At 37.3% G+C, this 26,959-nt stretch overlaps 1 protein-coding gene across 2 annotated transcripts in view; it reads right to left on the minus strand.

Annotated features, from left to right (window-relative positions):
- The window catches only part of rgl1 (ral guanine nucleotide dissociation stimulator-like 1), a 59,089-nt gene extending 39,235 nt beyond the window's left edge, over positions 1 to 19,854 (minus strand). The window contains exon 1 of one of the 2 annotated variants that reach the window (XR_012383642.1): positions 19,473 to 19,854. Coding sequence is in view for 1 of the 2 variants with exons in the window: in NM_205637.2 (NP_991200.2) it covers positions 19,473 to 19,607 (135 nt within the window). In the remaining variant the exon portion in view is untranslated. The remainder of the gene's footprint in view (positions 1 to 19,472) is intronic. The other variant, NM_205637.2, reaches the window with a different exon arrangement.
- Between the last annotated feature and the right edge of the window lie 7,105 nt (positions 19,855 to 26,959).

The following is a 26,959-nucleotide window of genomic DNA, read 5'->3' on the forward strand; positions in this document are numbered from 1 at the left end:
TTTCAGCTGCAACCCATCACTGGGAAACACCCATACACTTATTCACACACACTAATACACTACGGACAATTTAGCTTACTCAATTCACCTATAGTTTTCCCAGTGATGGGTTGCGGCTGGAAGGACATCCGCTGCGTAAAAACGTGTTGGATAAGTATGGCGACCCCAGATTAATAAAGGGACTAAGCCGAATAGAAAATGAATGAATGAATTCACCTATGGCGCATGTCTTTGGACTTGTGGGGGAAAGTGGAGCACCAGGAGGAACCCACATGAACACGAGAACATGCTAACTCCACACAGAAATGTCAACTGACCCATCCAAGGCTTGAACCAGCAACATTCTTGCTGTGAGGGGACAGAGCTACCCACTGCACCACCGCACCACCATAAACTCATATTAATTTGAGTTGTTGTTTAAAATACCCGAATGTGTGAATGTGACATTTCATTTTTAAGCAGAGAATGTGCACCCGTGCATTGTTTGAAGTTATGGGGTTTTAAAGAAAAGAGCTGCCATTGAAGCATAACAGATCACATATTGAAGTTGACGGGGTGACGTAGTGACGCAGTTCAAATCTCGGCTCAAATGGCATTTCTGTGAGGAGTTTGCATGTTCTCCCCGCATTCACATGAGTTTCCTCCGGGTGCTCCGGTTTCCCCCACAGTCCAAAGACATGCAGTACAGGTGAATTGGGTTGGTTAAATTGTCCATAGTGTATGAGTGTGTGTGTGTATGAGTGTATGAGTGTGTGTGTGGATGTTTCCCAGAGATGGGTTGTGGCTGGAAGGGCATCCGCTGCATAAAAATGTGCTGGATAAGTTGCCGGTTCATTCCACTGAGGCATCCCCGGATTAATAAGTCGACAAGAAAATGAATGAATGAATGAATGTTTAAGTTGAGTGAAGAGCGGGACCATTGCATTATGGGTCAAACTAACATGGTGGCAGAAAGAAGCTAACACTACAGAGCCATAGAAAATGTATTCATCTGCATGGCCTAAGAGGACGCACACGGTAATTCTTGTTTAAGTCTGTTATACTTTGTGTACTTTGTCAGTTTACATGAACGAAGTTATGTGTAAAGACTGATGTTACTGGATTCGGAGTTGTCGTATATGTTCATATGCATACAAGCACACATTTAAATGAGAGACTGTGAAAAGGACTCTAAGAAATGCATATTTTGAATGCCATATGCTTTATTTCTTGTAGTTTTTACAGAGAGAAAGAGAAAAAAAATAAAAAAATAAAACAAAGACATCCGTCCAAAGCGTGGCTATCATTTTTTTAGACCTATGCAGCTATGAGGAGTAAATGACATATATATGTTTATGTTTTACTGTATTTTTGGTAAATTAAACACAGATATAGCCAAACATTCTTAAATCTGATTGACCTTTGAGTGTACATATTTACATTCTTGCTTTACATCCATATTTTAAATACAAAAAGCTCTATCTGTATCTGTTAACAGCCTCTTGTGCTCTTTGTAAAAAAGAAAGTTCTCCCAAATAAACAAGGATGAGAAAAGATTTCAGTTTTGAGCGAACTATCCCTCTAGCTGACTTACAGCAAGATGTTTAGTTTTGGGTGGGCAGTCATGGGGGATGAGCTCAGCGACCTGGCTTAAAGGGAATCACAGAAAGCATCCCAAGAGAGATGGAGGATATCAGTCCTGTCGACACCAACAGAGACATACATACCTCCCTAGAGAACAATCCCAGTCTCCAGTAAGTCTCTCCTCCAGCACACACAAACACACGTAAACACACACCCGTAAACACACACTCGCACAGGGCCTGTGAAGCTATGGAGCACACTGACATGAGTAACGAGACTGCTGTTATTGCACCACAGTGGGGGAAAAACACACACATTCCAGGAAATCTCCCACTTCCTGCCTGCAGCCTCCCAAATCTGTGTGGCGCTCGTCACCGTACCTGACCGAAAAGAGTGGTATCATGTCTACAGCATCAGTGGGGCTTGCAAAAAGCTGGGGAATGAAGAAGAAGTGGGTCTAGTGCATGTATAGGGAGATTTATGATGTGATTTGGGACTGCTGTGCTGCACCAGCGTCAGCAGAGGAGTTATAAACTGAGCTGACGCAGACAGAGACAGAGTCGGAGCTAGAGGGCGCTGGGAAGAAAACCTTCAGCTGTGGTGTGTTTCTCTCTGTTATGACGTGCCAGGCAACATTAACTCTTCCTGGAGGTTGTCCGATAAAAAGCGTCAATCTGTGATTCATAATTCTTGTGAATCTGTGATCTGTTGTTGCAATAATGAGCATGTGTTTTTTTTATTCTGTTAAACAACATTCTAAGCCTGTGGCAAAATTGTGTTTGGAAAAGCTCATTCTACTATAATAGCAGGATTTTACATGTTTTAATGCTCACAAAATTTGCAGCAATATTGAAATATTGTAAGAATTCTTATATATATTTAAAAGTTTTAATTTATAAGTTAATAAGTGTATCATATTTTAATATATATGTATATATATATATATATATATATATATATATATATATATATATATATATATATATATATATATATATATATATATACATTTCCATATCTGTGTTTGCATAGCTGAATTTTCAGCATAATTACTTCAGTGTCACATGATCTTTCAGAAATCATTCTAATATGCTGATTTGGTGCTTTATTATTATTATTATTATTATTATTATTATTATTATTATTATTACCAGTATTAAAGGGACAGTTCTCCTAAAAAAGAAAGAAAATGTACTCACTGTTTGTCAAGTGGTTTTAAACATTATGAGTTTCTTTATTCTGTTGAACACAAAAGAAGATGTTTTAAAGAAAGCTGAAAACCACTGACTCTCAAAGAAAAAGAGGAAAAAAAATATTTTGGAAGTAAATGGTTTCAGGTTTCTAGCTTTCTTCAAAACATCTTTTTTTTTTGAGTGTGTGCGTGTGTGTGTTCAACAAAAGAAAGAAAGTTAAACAGGTTTGGACCAAGTAAAGAGTCAGTTTTGGGTGAAATGTCCCTTTATAAAAATTAAATTGTGTTTTTTTTAGGATGTTCTAAAGCAGGATTCTCAACCAAGTTCCTGGAGGACCACCAACACTGCATGTTTTGGATGTCTCCTTTGTCTGTCACACCCATATCAGGACTTTTCAGACTCTGCTAATGAGCTGATAATTTGAATCAGGTGTGTTTAATCAACACCAACCTGATTTCACCAAGTAGGACATGTTCCTGGATCTACGTTGATCCTGGAACAACATTCCGATCAACCTTTAATGTAAAGTTTAGGTTTATGCACTTCTACATGATTGATATCCAGCTATTATTTCCCTCTGATTGGGGGAATAATTTACAGTTATGGTTGGGTTTAGGGGTGGGGAATAAATTACATTTTTGAACAAAAAAGATGTTTGAGGATCAACATAGATGTAAATCCAGGATTGCATCATACTTGGCAAAATTAGGATGAGCATTTGATCAAGGATACATGGAAAGTGTGCAGAGCTGGTAGTCCTTCAGGAATGTGGTTGAGAAACACTGTCCCAAATAAAATATACTTCGTCTAAAAATTTTTTTTTTTTTTTTTGCAATTTCAAACTTATCAGACCCAAACTAGGTTTATTTGGAGTTTGTTTCTGCAGTAAAAAAACATACCAAAACAAACTTGTTGGAAAACACAGATGAACTATTAGTCAACATTTATTCATTCATTTTCCTTCGGCTTAGTCTCTTTATTCATCTGGGGTCACCACATCGCAACTTATCCAGCATATGTTAAAACAGCAACTTATCCAGCATATGTTTTACGCAGCGGATGCCCATCCAGCTGCAATGCAGTACAGGGAAACACCCATACACTCGTATTCACACTCATACACAACGGCCAATTTAGCTTATTCAATTCACCTATAGCGCATGTCTTTGGACTGTGGGGGCAACCGGAGCATCCGGAGAAGGCCTACACGAACACAGGGAAAACATGCAAACTTCACACAGAAATGCAAACTGACCCAGCCGGGACTCGAACCAGAGACTTTCTTGCTGTGAGGAGACAGTGCTAACCACTGAGCCACCGTGTTGTATTGTTCAAACTCTTTCAGTTTATTTCTTCTGTTCATCAACTGAAATCGACATCCAGGGGTAAACACTGAAAAGCTGCTTTATAGAAGTGCCATAAAACGCAATGAATGCTCAAATTACCTGTAACATCTGCCAACATTTGCAGCATCTGACCAAAGGTTTATTGTTACCTTTGGTTATACAGTATACAATTTTATAGAAATATATTGAGCAGAGTTTAAAATGCACTGGTGTTTAATTTCAAATCAAACAATTGATCATTTTTGGTGATTTGTTTCCCCTTATCTGGGCAAGAAACTTATTTTTCCACCTTCTTTTCCAAATCAGCACAAATTAATATCACACTGACATTACTGTAACCAACTGACAGACATGAATGAAGAACTGAAAGTCCTTGAGTAGGGATGTCCTGGGGTTTTCGAATGAAAGAAAACTAAAACAAAACAAAGAAGAGAGAAGCTTCTTCCCCACTGAGTGCAATCAGAAGCACAGGCTAAATACGCCACAGTGGAAAAACTGTCATTGTGAAATATGTGGTAAAAACATCTGTGAGCATCCTCCAATGGCTGGAACTGAGCAGGATGCTAACAGAAACACACTTCCCAGAAACTAAACCATCATTCCTGAAACGTTTGTTGTAGGAGCTGGGGAGAAAGTGTGTAGAGTATGTGTTTGTGTCAATCCTAAGCGTGTGTTAATGTATACCCAGTAGAGGGCAGTGTGAGACGATTCTGCTCTGACTTAGCAACTTTAACACAGAATAAACAAATAAACAAAGTTTAATTGTTATGATCTGCTCCGATGGGAATTTATGTGTTTTACAGTTTCCAAGAAACGCTTCACCTTCCCGTTGAATTGGTTCCCTCTTACTTAATGTTCTTTTTCATTGACTTTCCATGTTTTCTGTCAATCCTAAATTTATTGTAATGTTTTTGTACATTTATTTGAATTATCTTGGTCACCTGGGCATTATTAATACAAATACAACGCGTTGTACATATTCCTTAACCATTTTTAGCTGGGGAGGAGAACTGAAATGAAAATAAAGCATTTAAAGTTTGTCCTGTGTTTCGAGCATCATAATAACAGAACCTGACAGGAACTGTGGCGGACTAATTTTACAGTCAGAATTAGGATAAAGTTAAAGAATGAGTTTAAGAATGTGCTGGAATTGGTCAAAAACAGAAAAATCCTTGTGGGCATTCTTTGATGGCTGATATGGTGGCCAGTTGTTTGCGAGTAAGTAGGTGTAGTTAATCTTTCCCTTTGACCGGGAGTTAATAAGCTTTAATTAGTCAGTGTGGCAAGTCTGGTTTGGACCCCCATGTTAGCTAAACCATCTGCCAACCTTAATCATAAACAGATGGATTGAGCGGTGCTATACAGACAAACAGAAATACTGACAGGGAGATAGACGGAGGGATAGATGGGATAAACAGACAGGCGGACAGACAGACAGACAGACAGATAGACAGATTAGATAGATAGATAGAAAGATAGATAGATGGACGGACGGACGGACGGACGGACGGACGGACGGACGGACGGACGGACGGACGGACGGACGGACGGACAGACAGACAGACAGACAGACAGACAGACAGACAGACAGACAGACAGACAGACAGACAGACAGACAGACAGATAGATAGATAGATAGATAGATAGATAGATAGATAGATAGATAGATAGATAGATAGATAGATAGATGGAACAGACAGAGAGATAGATGGACAGATGAACGGAGAGACAGAAAAAAATAGATGATGGATGGATGGATGAAAGACAGACAGATGGACGAATGGAGAGATGGACAGACGGATAGACTGATGGATAGATGGACAGGATATACAGATGGACGGACAGACAGACAGAAGGACAGATGGATGTTTGAATAGAATACAGAGAGATGGATGGATGGACAGACAGACAGAAGGAACAGATGAAAAATGAATAGATGGATGGATAAAAGACAGAAAAAAAGACAGAAAGATGGATGGACAGGATATACAGATGGACAGACAGAGAGATGGATGGACGGACGGGTGGACGGCGAGACAGACAGAGGGAACAGATGATGGATGGATGAAGAACAGACAGACAGTTGGACGGATAGATGTGTAGATGAAATGAAGACAGACAAATTGAGCAGATGATGGATGAATGGATGGAAGACAGACAGACAGCGAGATGGACAGACGAACAGACAGAAGGATTGATGGATGGCATATACAGATGGACAGACAGACAGAGAGATGAATGGATGGACGCATAGATGGAGAGACAGACAGACAGATGAACGAACAGAAGTGTTGAGGAAACAGAGACAGACATGGAACAGATGATGACAGATGTATGGATGGAAGAGACAGACAGACAGACAGACAGACAGACAGACAGACGGAAAGAGAGATGGACAGATGAACAGACAGAAGGAACAGATGATGGATAGATGGATGAAGGACAGACAGACAGACAGACGGATGAATGGATAGATGTGCAGATGAACCAGACAGACATGGAACAGATGATGACAGATGTATGGATGGAAGAGACAGACAGATAGATGGACAGAGAGATGGACAGATGAACAGACAGAAGGAACAGATGATGAATAGATGGATGTATGGACAGACAGACAGACAGACAGATAGAAAGACAGACAGAGATGGACAGACAGATGAGTGGATGCATTTTAAACAGAGAGAGATGGATGAATGGACGGATGGACAGACAGACAAAAGGAACGACGGACGGACGAACTGATGAATTAATGTAATACAGACAGAGAGAGGTGGAGGGATGGACGAACGGATGGCCAAACAGACAGACAAACAGAAGGAAATAATGATGGATAATTGGATGGATGGATGGACGGATGGATGGAAGACAGACAGACAGACAGTTGAACAGAGAGATGGACAAATGAACAGAAAGAAGAATGGATGGACAGAATATACAGATGGACAGACAGACAGACAGAAGGACGAACAGATGAGTGGATGGAATACAAACAGAGAGAGATGGATGGATGGACGGATGGACACATAGACAGACAGAAGGAACAGATGATGGATGGATGAATGACATGAATTAAAAGAAATGGACAAATTAATGTGTTGATGAAATACAGACAGACAAATGTAACAGATGATGGAGGGATAGATAGACAGCACAGTCTCTTTGTCTTCTGTGATCCGCTGATTCAGTCTGCCAAGAGTTTGTTTGCTGATCAGACAGTTTAATGACTTTAGCCAGTGTTCATCAGCTTGTCAGCTTGAGTCTTTGCTCCCTCCATTCATCCCTTTCTTCCTTCTTCTCCTCCCTCTCTGACACAGAAAAGCCAGGCCACATGACAAGGATCAGGCCGGCCACAGGGGGGAGAAACAGGAATGAATGGGGGTTTTAGGAGGGAGTTGTTGTTTTTTTTTTTTGCTGTGTGGGGCTAAAGAGTGCTGTGTGTGTGTGTGTGTGTGTTTATGTAACTGCTGCAGTGACCTGAGTGGCTTCACACCTGTCATCTACCGCAGCTAAGATGATTCACAGACCTCCCAGAACGAGAGTTTAGCGGCACACACTCCAGCTCAATCTCTTTACAGTGCCTCCAACACACACACACCATTAGATGAATGCTTGTTTCCTACATTTTGCCTTATATACACAGATGTGCACTCGATGATTGACCCTGTGTAACCTCTTGCTCTATACACATGGGGTATAAAACTTCTGCCCCAGTTGAGTGATTTGCCCCTATAGACTTCAGCCAGAGGCGTCACGTCAGATCGAGGGTGACAGCAGTCATATTATCAGCTTTATTAACGTGATCCATTATCATACACTCGCTGAACCAAATTCCACAGAGGAAGTTCAATAGTGCAGTGATGCAAACTGACACATCCATTGAGAATGCCAGACGTGTATAATGCTATACAGGGGGTAAAGTATTAGTTCACCCACAAATGAAAAATGTACTGTTTACTCATCAGCTGACTAAAAAAAGTATTTTGTGTCTCCAGAATGTGTCTGTAAAGTTTCAGCTCAAAACACCCATCAGATTATTTATTATAGCCTCCAGAACATTGGAATTTTCAGCTCTGAGCATTTTGTAGCTGTTTTTGTTGCTTGTGCCTTTAATGCTAGTTCTCCCCACCCACCGTTCCCACATGCCTGTCATAGTGTGCTTAAATCTCAGCCAAGGCTGCATCAGATAAACAGCACAATGACAGACATGAAGGAAGAAGATCTCACGTTTGTGAGAAATACTAAATACTACAGTAAGAACTTTCCCAATGATTATTTGATGTATTTGTTGTGGAGTTAATGTGCCGAAGAGAACAATTAGTCACACACAATGATTCCACAAAGTTTTTGCATGCAAATGTGACAGGATACATGTTAATATCCATGGCTGTATAGATATTCATTATGTTATTGTACAAAATAAACCTGATTTATTGGGAACAAACTGGGATTGAAGCGCATTCTTTTACAGCCCCGTTTTGTGGGGGGGTGGGGGGAGGGGGGGTGGCGATGTCGCGTGCGAACTGAAGAGCGGGGGATTGTGTCGCTGGGCCACTTCAGATCATTTTGGAAGGGCACTTTCTATCCAATACTAAAAAGGGCATGTGCCCTGCACAGGTTGAGCCCTATGTGTGCATGTGCCTGTTCTTTTATAATTGTACTGACATGTGGCTGTGGTGATAAAGACGGTAAAATTGCTGTAATTCATTACAAACATGCATTGTTTGAAAAACAATTTAAACTTGTAAAACTCATTCTTGATCACATTCGATGATGATTGATGATCACAGAGAGCTGAACAGATCTTTTAATCCCAGTTGCTTTTGGCAAGTCCTGTCTTGTTGATATGTTTATACGAGTTACTATCAAGACATGTTAATACGCATCTGTCAATCAATTCAGTGGCCGGGGAAACTGCACTCCTATGTCACGTCGTGGTGGGAATCAAAATGGAAGGGGTTTGGATCCGATTTTAAGGTCAGGAAATTTTAAAAAAGAGACTTATTGTGTTTATATCACTTCAATATGACTATTGACACACTATACCTACACACAGTTCTGTCCAAACAGCTCTCAATTGATAGTTTTCATCTTAGATGCCCTTTAATTCTTCATTTGAAATTATTTGTATATTTATATTGTTATGAAAACAAATCAGACATATGTAGTTCCTTTTCAATAATTAAACATGATGGAAAAAGTAGATCTACAAAATGATTAGGCAGCACTACTGTTCTGTGCAAACAGTTTCTTAAGCAGCATATCCGCACGATTTCTGAAGAATAATGTGATGCTGAAAATAGCATTGCCATCACAGGCATAAAATCCAGTTTCATTCATTCATTAATTTTCCTTCGGCCTACTTATCCAGGATATATTTAGATATATTTTATGTAGTGGATGCCCTTCCACAACCGAGTACTGGGAAAACACCCATACACTCTAGCATTCACACATTCCCTATGAGCAATTTAGCTTATTCAATTCTAAAATCCAATTTAAAATATGTTAACATCTGTAGAATATATATAATATTACACAAAATTATGTTTTACTGTACTCTTGATTTTTTTTGACTGCATTCTCGGCAAGCATAAAAACTTAAACTAAAATGTTAAGAAATCTTTCAATTTTAAACAGAAATGCACATATCTGCAAGCAAGCACATGTTTATACGTATTCTGTACATTCAAAGAAGGAAAACAGTGTCAGTCCTTTCAATTAAGCCTTGATTTATGCATTTAAGGTCCCTTTTTGACAGAGACAGCAGGGAGAGGGCATGAACCCTGCTAAAAAAAATCCAGCATGAATTCCAGGCTGGTTTGTGGCGGTTAGAGCCAGTATAGTGCTGGTCAAGCTGGTGAACCAGTATGAATCTCTCCTCAAGCAAATCTATGCTGGGGTTGCCCCCAATTTCCTTAGGCTGGACAGATACACCACAAGATAATCGGGCTGATTTTGAGCAGATTTCTCCCTTTCCAACAATCCTAATGTCCCGAATAGCTTGGGGGTTCTAAAGGTTATCTTATCAGATTTTCCTGTGGTGGGAGTTGTGTTAAGACTGACCTAATCGGCTCAGAAGAACGTCAGAGGCACTCCAACTGTGAATCGTAAATATTCAAGATGTTGACTATTTGTGATTTACAGTTGGATCGCCTCTGAGATTATGCATGGTTTATCTCCTCCCCTTCTATCTGACATTTTCCAGTTTAAATCAGTAGAAAATAGAGTGACTTGGGTTGCAGCTAGAGCTGATTGTTTTATTCCACTTAGAAAAACTTCTTTTGGTCAAGCTTGTTTTTCTTTTAAAGCATCACATCAGTGGAATTTGATACCACCATCTGTTAGAGAATGTGCATCTTTTACGTCATTAAAATATGATTTTAGGAAATTACTTCTTAATAATCAACAATGTGAACACTAGGCTTTTTGATGTTGTTGTTGTTTTGGGTATTTTCTGTTGCTTATTTGTGCATTGCTTTCAGTTTGAATTTTTATTGGTATGGCCTTTAACATCTGGCAACGGAACCACCAATGACAACTAGTCTTTGGGCTAATTTGGGTATACATTTACGTTCTTGGGGAATGTTGATTAATGTAAACTGTCCCTTGTTGTGAAAAATAAATTAAATGAATAAACAATTGGTTCTTCTTAGCCAATTAAGTCAGTTTTAACATCAGTAATTCTGAAGTGTGGGGCAAACCATGAAGACAAACCTGCATAAAAGTCATGTTCAAAAGATGACTTTCGCTGCAGTTCAAACCGCTTATTTAAAATGAGCTGAAACAACACAATTCTTAAGTTTTTTTTTTTTTGGGTGGGGGGGGGGCAACTTAATTGTTTCATGTTCAATCCATTTAAATTTATAAAAACAATTAAGTTAACTTAATCAATTTGTGTTAGGACAACGTGTAGGAATTGTGTTGAACCCAGCATTTTTTTGTACAATGCAGAGATCAAAACATGAAATGAAACAATATCCAAAGATGGAGAAGACAGAGGCATATCAAACACAGTCATGGTGCAGCACGAAAAGAAATGAATTTGGACGGCGGAAACTGGGGATTAGCTTGTCGATGTGTGGCACAGCACAAATGTTTATTTGTTTATTCATCTGTCATGTTTATTTTTAAGTCTAGGGGGATTCTGTGAGATTTCCTGAGTTCAAATTTGGGACTCTGGTTGGAAATATTTTGTTTTGTGTGATGTTTCGTCTTTCGTGGTAAACCACACACTGTAGAAACAAAGGGTCTTTGTCCTTTTTGTCCAATCTTTGTTTGTGGTATTTAACATTTTGAAAATCTGCAAAAAAATCTTTTAGTGTATTACCAAAGTTCCTGGGTACAAAATGCACATTTATTTATTTTTGTGGTCACCAACATTTTGAAAATCTTTAAAAATATTTAAGTGCAAACTCAGCTTATATTGATGATCATCAATGCTGGATTTTTCTGCAGAGAATTTATCAAAGCACAACAGAGGTAACTGGACCAAACACTTGCCAGATTCAAACCTGCATTTCCCACCAACCAACCATACCTGTCAACATTGGGATGTGAAAATAAGATATACTCCCCCAAAAATCTTTTAGCTGTTTCATTGGGGTGTAAATAAACAATTGAAATGGTCTGTAATAAGTTGTTATTATTGTATTATTATTGTTTACAAAGGACACAATAGCTTACATATACATTAGAAAAAAGCTGAAAATAAATAAAAGTTTAGCCTATTTAAATTAAAAGCTATTAAAAAGAAATTGGATCAAGTTATCAAATCTCATTAACCTTCTCTTCAATATATAACTTAAACATTCTGATTAAAGAGAAGCGAATGAATCTCTCATTTAGATTTTTCGTTTGATAACATTAAATAACAGAGGTGTCAATTGCACAGATTCATAATGAAAGCATTTGATTGCTTTCCTAACTGCTTATGCTCATTTAAGACAAAATTTGGTGTGTTTAAAAGAAAACCCACTGAGATTGACATGTAAAGATATTATTATTATTATTATTATTATTATTATTAATAATAATAATATGTATATGTCTATTCAAACATGCACCCAAAACCCAGAGAGACCACTTCCCCTCCACTTCAAATTGCGTGTACAGAATCCATTTGGGAAACAGCGTCTATTTATCAATTTGGAGCACGTCTGACAGTCACGCACCGCTACATAAAGCGGTGTTTGGAGACTGTTTGGAGGATTGCATAGAAGGGCAAGTGTATCTGTCTGTGAATTGCAAGACGGGGGCGTAAGATGAAAGGCGTAACTTGCAGTAAGTTAGAGGAGTAACTTAGTTATCGAGATCTCATTAAACTATGCGAGATGTCACAACGAGATGTTGTTGGCAAGATGGCGGAAATACTTAGAAAACATTCTCTGCAAAAGTGTTCAATGAATTTTCTCTAAATTTATCCACAACTAATTTATTTGATTTATTATTATATTCATTCAATTAGCAACTCCAGCAAGCAACTCCACTTCTTCATCTGTTTTGTCATAACAGTCAGCTTACTCAGCGTCGCTCCCTGTGGTTGCAATTAATAGTACAATGGTGAGCGTGCCAGGTATGAAAGCCTCCACAACTCGTGACTGTACATTAAAAACTGTGATTGTTGGGTTTAGGGTTAGGGAGGGTGTAAAAAATTAATAACAATGATGGTTGGGTTTATGTGTGGAGTAGATGTAGATATTAATAACTGATGTACAGTGCCATCTTCCCGACAACATAGTTTTGACATGTCTCCATAACTTTAAGTTACGCCTCTAACATACTACAAGTTACACTCCTAAGGAACTTTCGTGTTTCGCCCCTGTCTTGCAGTCTGCAGACAGACACAACTCTAGGAGAGGTGAAGGCGCCTTTAATGGAAAGAAACTAGGCAAGGGGCGTCCCCTGGTGATTTGGCGGTATTGATTGCATATTGGAAGGATCAGATATTTTATGTTTATTGCCACCCTTCGTATAAAGAGAATAAAAATACAGGAGAAATACGGGAAAATAACTTTACAGGATAATAGCAGAATAGAATTGCAAAATACGGGTGAATCCCGGAAAAAAAACAGGAGGGTTGACAGGTATAGCACCAACACAGGCCACAACTGACACCTTATTTTTTTTTAGATGACTAGATTTTTTTAGATCTTCTTCTAATTCATTCATTACTACAGCACTTGTGTAACCTCTAGTAGTCCTCGTGCTTTCTTGTCACCAATTGCAAAACTGTCTGCGAATTACTGAATTGAATTCTCCTTCGATACGCGTGACTCACTCAGAGTGCAAGGAAACACCGGCCAGCAACTAACCATCAGTTGTCACTTTCGAAAAAAAAACACACACCAAAAGGAGAAGTCCAGCAAAAACTAAGAGCGCTTAGTTGGCGATTCCTATATTCTGCATAATTCCAGACACGCGCTTGCGGTCTGCGCTAAAGCTTCCTCAATGGTGATGGCACTGACCCATATTGACTTCAGCATGAGTGAATGTTACGTGCCATATATGCTGAATGTATGAGTGCATTGACCCCAGTCCTTGATCACTTGACTACAAAGGTTGTGAAGAGGCTTTGCTGTGTCAAGCAGAAAAAATCAGCAGCTATATCAGCATTTATGGCAAGCAGAATATGCAGAACGCCCTGACCCATCTTGAACTTTGGCCACCATTTTCATCATTAAGGCAACAAAAACAAAGCCATTAACGACCATTAAAGCCCTATCAAACTTTAACAACCAGGTTCTGTGACTGCAGTGAAGGATATATGAGTGCAGCAAGGTTGTAAAGTGCTTTAAGTGATATAACCGTGAAAGCAGAAGAGTTACACAACTCTGGATTCCAGTTTAAAGCAGTTGTGGATGGGAACAATAATCGCAAGATAACTTGGAAAATGGAAAGAGTGAGAGGGAGTGAGAATGTCATGGCCGGGGTGAAGGGTGGTCGGGGTCCCTCATGGCAGAGCTGAGAAAAGAGCGTTTCGGAGCTGTGGAAGACAAAGTCATTTTGTGCTGGTCTGTGCATGTGCGGGTTTGGTATTTAATTGAATGTGTTTGAATGGATGTGAATGAGTGCGCACGTGTGTGTGAGCTATGTTGAGTATGTGTGTGGACTGCAGGGAGCTCTCTATGGCCTCACTGTCAGAGGAACAATATGCTGTCAGAGGAACAATACTCGGAAACTCTCCAGTGTGAGAGGAAGAGACTTGAGGCAGGATGCTGGATAAGGATGGATCTTTCTTTTTTGTCTCTCTTTCTGTCAATCTCACTATGTCCTATTATGCCTGAGCGTTACATACTACACAGTACAACCCAACAGTCAACTTTATCAAATGAAAGGAGTGTATTTAACTTAAAATTTACTGAAAGTTAATTCTACTCATTTAAAAAAGATTTTTGAACTCAGTGTTGAAGGTAATGAGTTAACTAAATACCTCATTACTTCAACTTAAATGGAGTAAGTTCACAATACTCAAATGGTTTGTAGCAATTGGTTTCCTCAACCGGTTTGAGTTGCCTTAACTTAATGGGTTTTACAGTAATCAGTTGGGTTGTGTTCTCTTCATTTATTGGGTTTTACTGTGCTCAAACTGATTTGTTTACTCAAATGGATGTGAGTAAATGGAAGGTTTTGAACTTAAATGGGTTGTTGCAATCGGTTTCCTCAAATGGTTTGAGTTATCTTAACTTATTGGGTTTTACAGTGTGGGCCATTTTATACCTCAAGTGAGCTTGAAAAGGTTTCAAATCACAAATGCTTATAACGTCTGCTTGAATTTGAAAAGAAAAGTAAAAACGGTTATTTTGAGAAATATTATTACAATATTTCTACAAAAATATCAGCTTTTCTTAACGTCACAAAAATAAAAACAGCACACAGCAGCTTTAATAGCCAGAATTTTTACTATTAAAAATACTTTCGAAACTATGAAATCATTTTTAATTTAACAGTAACAACTACCGTATTTCATTAATTATAGTGTTAATATACCAATGTTTTGTAGTATTAAAATCTACACATTGTACCTTTGTTACACATGCAAAAACACAAGCAAAGGCATGTAGTGATGAGAAAGTCATGTAATGAACCAATGCTCGTCACAAACTACCTTTCCACAAACAGAAAAACTTTCTAATATTGAAGGTACCCATTTACACAACTACTAAATACCTTTATGGTAACACACAACACTAAAGTAATGCAATAAATATTATATATAGCAACATTACATGCATAACATAAAACTCTAATGTGCATCACAAATGAAAAAAGTAATATCATTGAATGTCAACAAAAAACCATAAAAATTCAAGAAAGGATTTCTGGTAAAGCAAAATGACAGTTATTCACTGTATATAATAAGGAAACTTACAGTTAACCATGGATTTTACCTGTAGCATTTTTACAGTTTTTTTTTTTTTTTTTTACCATAATTCCGGTCAGAGCTGGATTATTAGCAGCTATTATTTAGTTGTAGTGCATCACAGGTAAAGTGTTACCCAGAAAAATAAAAGCAAATTTAATTCTAATAGAAATGTAGATTCCCAGTTGTAGATTTTTTTATGTAATTCAAAATATTTTATTTTGAATATGTAACTGTTGTGTGAGTATATTTTAAGGCTGCACAATATATCGCAAATGTATCATTATCATAATAGTAGTATATGCAATATACAATTTACATAAATTTGATGGGGCCTTACTTTCTTTATCCCCACGTCTCCAGTAGCTGCAGTTCTTTTATTGGCTGGATCGGCCTAAAGGTGAATCTGAAAATAAATACTAATGGCAGGAGTCGAGATGAAAGGAAAATGACTACAGCTAACCAGAGCCAGAATATCTGCTAATGTTTTTACTCTGGGTTGTACAGACTAAAGGTTTGCACCATGTCTGAATTAGAATTGATTAGATCTGAAAAATATATTTTATCTGTTTATTTTAATATCATTACATAAAAAATGATTTAAAAACAGAGCTAAAAAGTCCCACTTTATATTAATACTACTAATACTAATACTACCTTTCATAGGAATTAATAGTTTGTTACAATGTACTTATTGTGTAAATACATGTATTTACTGTGTACTTCTGCTTGATTAAATACATGTATGTAATTACATATGTAATTAACTTTTGTAATTACATTTGAAAATACACTGTTGACCATCCCTTACACCTTAACCCACCCTTAAACCTACCCAAACCACCAAACCTGTCCATAACCCAACCCCTATCCCAACTCAAGAGCACCACAAGTGTTCTCGAATACATTATAAACACAAGTACATTTTATCTTATTTTTTTATGTAAGTACATAGTAGTTTGGGACACTTAATATAAAGTGGGACCCAACATTTTTCTAGTGAAACATTATATTATAAGAAATATAATTATCGCAGTACTCAACAACAATATTACACATCGCATAATTTTCCAGTATAGTGCAGCCCCAATGTAATACTAACAACTGATTTAATAATAAATATAGTGTAGAATTGCATTGTCAGAGCAACACAACAACAATAATAATAATAATGATTATTATTATTATATTAAATTATGCACATTAAGGCCTTTTTATTTATTGAAGCACACAGAATAATTAATACATTTATCTTTCACCTTTGTAAAATGAAGCCGTTTCTAATATGATCTGTCAAACACATGCACACACTCTGCGTCCATCAGGCCCGTGCAGAGACCGTCCAAAGGGCATGTGCAGGATAAATTTTTGGAAGGGGGGGGGGGGGGGGGGGTTGTTGTTGCGCGCGTACTGAAGAGCGGTGTTGTCGCGCGCAACTGAAGGGCGGGACCGAGGGTGTGCCGCGTCGCGGGGGCACTTTTGATCATTTTGGAAGGGCACTTTCTATCCAAGACTAAAAAGGGCATGTGCACTGCACAGGTTGAGCCCTATGTGTGCACGTGCCTGGCATCCATCATTCATAACTCCACCTTACAGCGCTCTCTCTCTCCAAAGCGAGAACATTATATTGCTGAGTCTCTTTCTGTATAACACAATAACACTGTTTCCCTGAATTGAAACGTACAGTTCTGGTCAGCGCTGGTCAGACAGACGGAGTCACCAGCGGTCAGCATGACTATTGAAAAAGCGCTGACAGAGAAAGCTTTCCGGCTCTGAAACCCCCACACACCATTACCACTGGCACATACACACACAAACACACCACATCCCCTGAACAACCTCTGCTGCTTCTTTTATATGTGGTTAAACGACTCAGGGGCTTTCTGGAGGCCCACATTCACTCTTGTGTTTCCTTTTCATCCCTGAAGATGATTCAGCTTCCTTAAATGTTTGGCTCCTGCTCAAAACTGCTAATCTAGGACATTTTATATACAATGGAATTTTAACAAGTGCAATGCACTGGGTAATACAAACTTGTTTACTTCAGTGTTCTTACACATGAACAAATTTAAAACTAGCATTCATAAAAAAATTCCTCTTATTGACATCCATGAGTGTTAAATGATTTAAGGAGGTTTTATTTAGGACTACTTGTGAGGCAATTTGATTCAGTACAATTGATTCATTCCAATTGCACATGCTATACCGGCACCACCACAAATCCACTGACCAGTTATTTTAGTGAACCAAATCCACTCCAGGTGACCAGTGGAGTTTGATTCCCTAATGAACAATTCTTATGATTCAGTTCAATTTGGCAAACTACAATCATAGTTGAACAAAATCCCAATGAATGAGTCTTATGAGTTGGTTCTTTTAGTGAACCAAATCCAAGTCATGTGACTGATGGAGTCCATAACAAACAATTCTTAAAAATCGGTTCTTTTAGTGAACCAAATCCATGCAACTGATGCATTTGATTGACACTCTCACAGCAGGGCAGGTGGAATCTGATTCTTCATGAACAAGAACCGCTACCAGTGTAGTGTGATTCAACAAGAAATTAATCATGAACAAAGTTCTGTTAGCCTATTAGTTTGGAAACAGACCAATGGCCTTCTTTTCATTGGTCTTGGTGTGTTTGCTTGTTGTTTGTTGTGGACCAATGAGATGGCAGCATTCACACCTATTCATATGAACTGCACTAAAAGAACAATTGGAACAATTGAGTTCATGTCAATGAAACCAAACCGGCCAAGTGTGAACACATGAACCCAAACACAAAGTGAGATTCTATTTCATTAAAAAAGTGTGAAATATATATTCAAAAAGGCGGCAACACCAAAAGCTCCACAAATGCCAATTTATTCAATTAAAAAGGCTGATACAAGGCTTGTATCAGGCTTTTTTATTTAATAAATTGGCATTTGTGGAGCTTTTGGTGTGTGCTTTTGTAAAAAGTGTGAACAGTCATTAAAATGCTGATGAGCACAGAAAAAGTAAGCTGTGGTCAGCTTCCAAACAAACTCTGATGCAGCTGAAATGAAACATGAACGCATGCATGAACCATCTACAAGTAAACTAAAAACAGTACAAACTAATACAAGATGTGAGTATTAAAATGACAGTGTAAATGGTAAGCAAATAGGACCAAATGTGTAGTTTTAGCTTTTGATACAGACCAAACAAACCAAGAGAATCCAATTACAAGTATGAACCCATGCTAAGTCTAAAGTCCAGCTGAACAAGGTTAATGCTATTGTAATGTGGAATGTAACTTTTTAAGGCAACATGACTACAATATACAGTTGAAGTCAGAATTATTGGCCCCCTTTTCATTTTTATTTATTTTTTAAATATTTCCCAAATTATGTTTAACAGAGCAAGGACATTTTCACAGTATGTCTAATAATATTTTTTCTTCCAAAGAAAGTCTTATTTGTTTTATTTCAGCTAAAATAAAAGCAGTTTGTAATTTTTTAAAAACCATTTTAAGGACAAAATTATTAGCCCCTTTTCGATGTCTACAGAACAAGTTATCGCTATACAATAACTTGCCTAATTACCCTAACCTGCCTAGTTAACCTAATTAACCTAGTTAAGCCTTTAAATGTCACTTTAAGCTGTATAGAAGTGTCTTGAAAAATGTTAAGTCAAATATTATTTACTGTCATCATGACAAAGATAAAATAAATCACTTATTTCGAGATGAGTTATTAAAACTATTATGTGCAGAAATGTGTTGTGAAAATCGTTAAACAGAAATTGAGGTGAAAAAATCATTTAAAATTTAATAATTCAGGGGGGGCTAATAATTCTGACTTCGACTGTATGTTGTTTAGGATTTTACATAGACTAAAATCCAAACGCAAACGCATCATTTGAGTTTTGGTTCTTCAACTCATCAGTTCTGAAAAACCTCAACCAACAGAGCCCAACATATGCGTACACAACAAAGAACCAAACCAGCAAAAAAAGCAAATGAAAAACAATGTGCAAGTTACTAACCCAGTATCGAGGGCCGGTCTCCGGGGACCGTGGCTGGTACCTCTGCAGGGCCACCCCTCCATCCCCATCTATATCCAGGAGCTGTGGGACGGGTGGCCAGGGGAGCAGTGATGCCAGAGGGTAGTGCGATATCATAATGCTCGGGAAGGTTGCCCACACATGCTCAAGGCTGTAGAGAACCAGCACTCCAGTATCAAAGGCCTGTGTGTTAACGTCTCAGGAGGGTTTTATCACTTGTGGTCGTCCAGATCGTGCCCTTGTGTCCGTTTGTGTAAAGTGGAAACAGTCTGCGTTTAGAAGTCCAATAAAGTCTCTGTCTCTCACCCTGAGTCTAATTCGAGAAGAGCTTGGTAGTCTCTCTGCTGTGGCCACATGAGTGATTAAAGTCTATTGTTTTTCCCTCTCTCTCTCTTCAAAGTAGGAGGAGGGTTGAGCGATAAGCCCTGCCCCTGAACTAATACCAATAGTGTGTAGAAAGAGGGAGAGAAACACAGGAAAAGAGTGAAAAGAGGGGTTAAAGTGGGTTCAAATGTTGAAGGAGAAAAACTAAAAGGAGGTTTGAACCAAACAGTTATTTTAAAACCTACCTAGACTAGACTACAGACTACATATATATATAAACTATATATATTTTAATTTACTATAGCTAATAAAAGAGTTACACCTACATTTTTTTCCTGCATGTTCAAACTACAGTACTTATTTAAAATGAACACATATCTTAAGATTTTTGGGGGGCAACCTAATCATTTTATGTTTAATTCACTTAAATGTAAGTTGTTGTTTTTTTACTTTATTTATAGAAGTATTTATGAAAACATAACACTCAATAGTGTACTTTATGCATATATGTAAACAAAATTATCTCTTGTTATTACCTGATACTAACTAGAACATGCGCCAAAGCACTAGCAAACAAAACAGCAATTTTACAGCTCCATCAAAAAATAAACAATAAAAAAGGTCCTACTTTATATTAAGTGGCCTAAACTGATCTGTATTTACCCTGAAATTACTAATTTGTTACAAAGTACTTATTGTGCAAATACATACCCTTACATTGTATTTATGCTTGATTAAATACATGCATGTAACTACATCTGTAATTAACTTCTGTAATTACATCTTTAATTACATTGCTGACCACCCCTTACACCTAAAAACCACCCTTAAACCTACTCATACTACCAAACCAGTCACTAACCCTGCCCGTATCCACCAGAAGTGTTATGCAATAAATTCTTCATTCATTCATTTTCTTTTCGGCTTAGTCCCTTTATTAATCTGAGGTCGCCACAGCGGAATGAACCGCCAACTTATCCAGCATGTGCTTTACACAACGGATGCCCTTCCAGCTGCAACCCATCTCTCTAAAGAAGGAGAACATGCAAACTCCACACAGAAACGCTAACTGATGCAATACATTATGAATACAGTAAATAGATTGTATTCATATTTTGAAGTAAGTGTATCATTTTCTTGGCCAGCACCATGCCAAACAATCATTAGAGAGAGTTTTGGATGTTTAGGGCAAGTTAAAGCCTGGTCTGAACATCCAAACAATGCTAATTCCACATCAATTTTAATCTCCATTTCAAAAGCCTGGGAATAAAGTCCGGAGATACTTTTCCAAAATTCAGATATACTTCTGGACAGGACCAGAATATATGTATCCTAGTATAGATAGAAGGATACAGCTTATTAAGTTTGGCATTTGTTAAAGTATGGTAAAAGACAACATATCCAAACAAGTTAAAAATCCAAGTACAAAAACACCAATGTAAAACCAGCTCACCCTACTGTTAATTAAAAGCTTGTACTACATTCTACCACTTTGCCATTATCACATGACGAACCAGTGCCAATTGATTAATCTCTAAACGTAAATCTTTTTCTGTGGCCTCAAGGAATGGAAAAAGGTTAATCGAAAATAAAATTCTAAACTGAAGTAGGTCATCTGAGTACTTCTCACCAATTATTTATTTGAATGCTACCAATTTGGAAAACTTGCTTATCATACTATTGTTGTACAATATAGTACAGAAGTATGCATTTCAGATGTAGCGAGTCCTTTCAGAGCAAATAAAATCACAAAGAGTCTAAAAAAACAACAGGCAATTAGCTATAACAATAACTATAACATTTTAACTATAACATTTTAAATACAAGAGATTATGTTACAGTCATACCCACAACAACACAGAGGATTGAAAGTGTTGGAATTACATTCAGGAGTTGCTTAATAATACCTTTTAATTTTTCTTTACGTAGCTTTTTATGCATTTTTTTTACAAAATAATTTTGTTTTGGGGACCTGAAAACACAAAATGCAAGTTCTAAAAATGGTACCATTATTGTCTTTGTGTAAAGCTGATGCATATGCAAGTACTTGACAAACAAAAACAAAATTGTGGTCTACAGAAGAGTAGAAGTACTGTATGTGTATATATGTGTGGATATATGTGCAGACGTAGCATTTGTTAACAAAATGACATAGCAAACTTCCGACCTGGAATGCATAATACAGCATTTTTTTTATAAACTTTTTTTATTGTAGAAAAAAACACGTAATAATTAACAAGAAATTTTTTTAACATTTTAACTCTTGCCCCAAAGCATCCAAATTCATTTGAACAGGTGAATGTATTGTAATACATCGGCTAAGGCAAAGAAAAACATATACTGTATTTCAAATACAAAAACACACATATACACATATCAATCAATTAAACAGTAGCGTGAGAGGTATTTTGCTTGTGCCATTGTATGGTTTTGTTCCAAAAATTGTATAAACAGATGCCAAATTTTATGGTACCCCTTTAATTTGCCCTTTATACTGTAGGTGGTTCTTTCCAATGGAGTGTAATGAGTCAAATCTTTCAGCCAGTGGTCAATAGATGGACTTTCTATGTTCTTCCAATAGAGTGCTATCAAACGCCTTGCAATAAGCAGACACATCAATGATTTTAGTTTGATAACCTGATAATGACAAACTTACAGGAAATAAACCCAAAGCACATATATTTTAGGCGTAACTGGAATTGGTTTTAAAATAATGGAGGAGATTAATGTAATTACGTTTTGCAAGAAAATCTTAACCACCTCACATTCCCAGATACAATGAAAGATTTTTTTCGGCATTTGAAACATATATCTTTTGAAATTTATATCTGGGATGTTTGAGTAAAACTTGTTTAGTTTTTCAGGTGTAAAATAAGAAAGTATTGGTCAGTTATACTGGATTATCTAGTATTAATTGACAAGTTCTAGGCTTTACCATGTATTTGGCTCCATTCTAAATCTTTCATGTCATATTAATACAGCATTTTGATCATTTTCATAGATTTTCTTGGACAACGTTGTAGTCTGTAAACGAACTCTTTAAAAATGCAAAGAAAAATCTGCTCTGTTTTTGTGTAAGAAGTAGAGCTGGGCCAATAAATGATATTATATCGAATCACGATAAGGTTTATGTCAAAAACAATGATAAGCTCTGGACTTTTTTACTCTATATTGATCTAAGAGCCAATCACACAGATGAAATGTGCAACAATGGGAATCTAAAAGTGTGTTGATATTTGACATGTACTGAATATGTGGCCAATGAAATGGCATATGTTATGCCATACAATAGACCAATGTAATTTTTGTGGCTTCAGTCATTGTTGGGATACTCTTTAAAATCTGAAAGCATTACCAATTTATATTGAAATATATATCATGATCATTCAATACGGAAAATAACTATCGAGATTGCATTTTTACCATACTGCCCACCCCTAGTAAGAAGGCTCTTTTCCAGCTGATTAGAAACAAAACCAATGACAGCCAATCAGAATATACCTACAATTAAAGAGCATGCAATTAAAACAAAGACTGGACATTATATTAATATAGATATCTGAATTATTTAATTTTCATTCTTAGTGTGAACAGACCCTTAAAGGTTGAAAAAAGACCTGACAAGAGATTGGCTTGTCATCTGAGTTAAGCAGTAGCTGTTAGTAATCAAATGTTTCAGTTAACCAATAATTCAGCAGTGTGGCCTTTGTCACCAGCCAAGGTTTAACCTAAATTGTGTGGTAGCAAACAGAGATGAGGATAAATGTATGGGGTGACTGTTTAAAAAAAAAATAATAATAATGTGATTATTTTATATTGGAACAGCATGTGGTAAAATCTACACAGATGACGAAGGTTTGAAGTATTCTTTGGGACACTGCTTATCACTTTCTGTGTGGTGCTTACAACACACATTCATGTTTCTTAAGTCATACAGTACTTGGGATTGTTAATAAGACACAGAGGTTTGAACCTTTAATTTGCCACTGTTGCAAAAATGCCTCCAGCAGACATGTGAATCAGTAACATAAAATAACAGCAGCAAGATCCGGAGGACACTAGTTTAGAGTGTTTCACAGAATTCAGACGCGTACACATGAAGTGAGCTGACATAATGGAATATTCTGGGTAAAAATATAACTTTAAATCTGTGGAAAACTTCCATGACAAGCTGTCATGTCCATGGACAATCATTGTTACTAGTGCCTTAAGTTGTAAACGTACAAGCAAAAATGTCTTGCTTGTACTTTTTACTGTAAAGAGTCAATTTGGTCTGTTTTGAAAGAAAAAGGGACAAGTCCGTTATAATACATCTGCAAATCAGAACTTCTAACTTTATACAATCCTCAACATTTTGCGACCCACTCATGAGGTATTCTGACTGTGTTTATTTTGTGCCCCTAATGTATGCTCTTTCCAACACACATGCTCAAATTCAAAGGAAAAAGTTTGGAAAATAAATCAGCCAATTAAACTAAAATGCCATTGATTTTCCTTTTAGATCCCAAGCCTCTTCATCTATTGTTCATTATTTAAGAGGATTTTATCGTGACCTACAGAATGATGAACCTTTTTCAACTTCTCCCTGCTCTGTTCCTCCTCCTCCCTCCTTGCTTCCTTTCTCTGTTGTTCATTCCAGCTTCTTCTGTCCCCATGGCTGAGCTCAACACCCATCTGAACTGTTTTGAAAGTTCTCTTTGCAGACTCTCTGCGCTGGTACATTTTGATCTCTGCAGTTTGCTGACATAGGCTGAGTGCGGTCTGCTAAAGTTTACACAGCTGGCACCTTTTTTCTTTTTACACTCAGATGCACATTTAGACACGTTATATCAACCAACTCCTTTCCTTACTTCATTCCACAACACAAGAAACACAAAGAATGTTGCACGGATAACACATCAACAGAGGAACCTCGTGTTTTTCTGCTCATAAAAATCAGTGAACACATATTAAGTAGTGTTTTTCAGCAAAAAGTGCTGATGAGAGCATCCACGTGGAACATACTGGACTTATAACTCTTGTAAAATACAGGATTTAACCACCTTAGGGTAAAGTCCACCAGGTCAAGCAGCAGTGAGTAAATAACTGAACAAAAATAATCATAATGTATGCCATATAATAAAAAGGTGACTTTAAGTGGAAAATAATATTGTTTCAAATAAAACATTTGTTCCTAGAACAATTACTATGCAAACGTTCATGAATCATAAGACCGAAAAGTAGTAGCCTGCAACTTGTGCTCAAACTGCTGATATCATCCACCGCCACCAAGTGGACATTAGAGCAACTGCATCAACAATAGTACAACTACAAGCATTTAACATGCCAAAACCAAACCCAGACAGAAGTGACTCTTTTTGGTTAAACATTTTAACATTTCACCTATTAACTGGTGTACTTTTGCTTTAGATACTAGTTCTTACTCGTTAGATACTATTTATTAGATATTATTTATTAGCCTAAAGGTGCTATAATACCAGGTACATGTATAAGCACTAAATAATAACGATAAGTAGTAAGCAAACGTTTTATACATTTAATATAATCTTTAAAACGACTTGCTATAGTCATATAGCTGCAAACGTAATGTATACAATAGCGGTAGGTCTATAAACGACTAAGGTGAGCTGTGAGTCTAAACCAGTGGTCACCAAACTTGTTCCTGGAGTGCCGGTGTCCTTCAGATTTTAGCTCCAACCCTAATCAAACACACCTGAACAAGCTAATCAAGGTCTTACTAGGTATACTTGAAACACCCAGGCAGGTGTGTTGAGGCAAGTTGCAGCTAAATCCTGCAGGGACACCGGCCCTCCAGAACCGAGATTGGTGACCCCTGGTCTAATGTTAATGTGCAGATTTGTAAGGTCGTTGTGGGTGTAACTTACGTAAAAAATGTTATCCTACCTCAATAATAAATCGTAATCAATCCTGAGGCAGGGCAGTGTGGTTTTTATTAGGGTTTCAACAAAGTACCATCCTCATTTCACTGAATGCATCTGTCAGTTGGTCTCCTCATCAAAGAGGTACATTTAGATTTAACCAGCTGATTGACAAGACGGTAACATTCAGTTATTGAAAACTTTCATTCAACGTGACGGTGTGTGAATGAACACCATATTTCTTCGATTTGATGTGTTTTTGGTCTTTTTGCTGTCATCCACTAGGTGTCAGTAGTACTAACCAAAACAATTGAAGGCGGAAGGAGAGTATTAGACCAATACTGTATATTCAGGATGACTGATGTCTGCATGTTATGAGAACATTAGGGGAGAGCAGGGACATTTTTCATATAGACCTCGTTTTAAAAGATAATGTTTTTAGCAGAAATATTTATATATTTTTGCTGTGGTATCTAACAAGTGGTCTTTCAATATCAGGGGTTATTTTGTATCTATGTAGAACAACTCCAATATACCTTCACTTTAACAATAGTTGCACATTGTTAAAGTTGACCCCGTCAGCAGGGAAGATTGTAACACGGGTGGGTCAAAAGGAACACAACATTTGCTAGATTTACTGGCTTAGTCTTGTTTATTTTAAATATATGTGGCTATGGCATTGTTATTATTCACTGCAAACATATTTTGTCCATTATTTTTGTTAAAAAATATTAAACTGCCTTTTCATTTTTTATTTCATTTTCATCAAATGTTTCAAAAGCAATCCAACAACGCAAAATGTTAAAAATTTTCTACATTTTAGTATTATTGGCAATATGCATTTATCTATACGAGTCAAAACACTGAAAACTAAAGTGGAAGTGAAAAATAATGCATGGTTATTAGCAGCGGGACATAAATAACAGTGTTACCTTTGTCCCCACACAAACAATTTAAACCTGATTTACTTTTAAACTGAAAAGCTAAGACATTTCAAACTCAAGGATGTTATTGCACTAAATTACCTGTAGATTGATCATTAGTGTGACACATTAAAAGAGAAACACAACTTGTAATAAGGAAAAAAGAACCGCTGCAATCATTTACTTTTTGAAATTTGGAGCTAACTGCGATCACATGATATTTGCCAGCTCCATCAAGGGTTACATGCTGAATGTGCTGTTACAGCCTAGCAGTCAAATGTTGTTGGGGTTTTGGGAAAATCGCTTTGTTACTTTCGTCCCACGTTAGTTTCATCCACACTCT

Source organism: Danio rerio, chromosome 8 (assembly GCF_049306965.1).
Source record: "Danio rerio strain Tuebingen ecotype United States chromosome 8, GRCz12tu, whole genome shotgun sequence".
NCBI classification, from domain to species: Eukaryota; Metazoa; Chordata; class Actinopteri; order Cypriniformes; family Danionidae; genus Danio; species Danio rerio.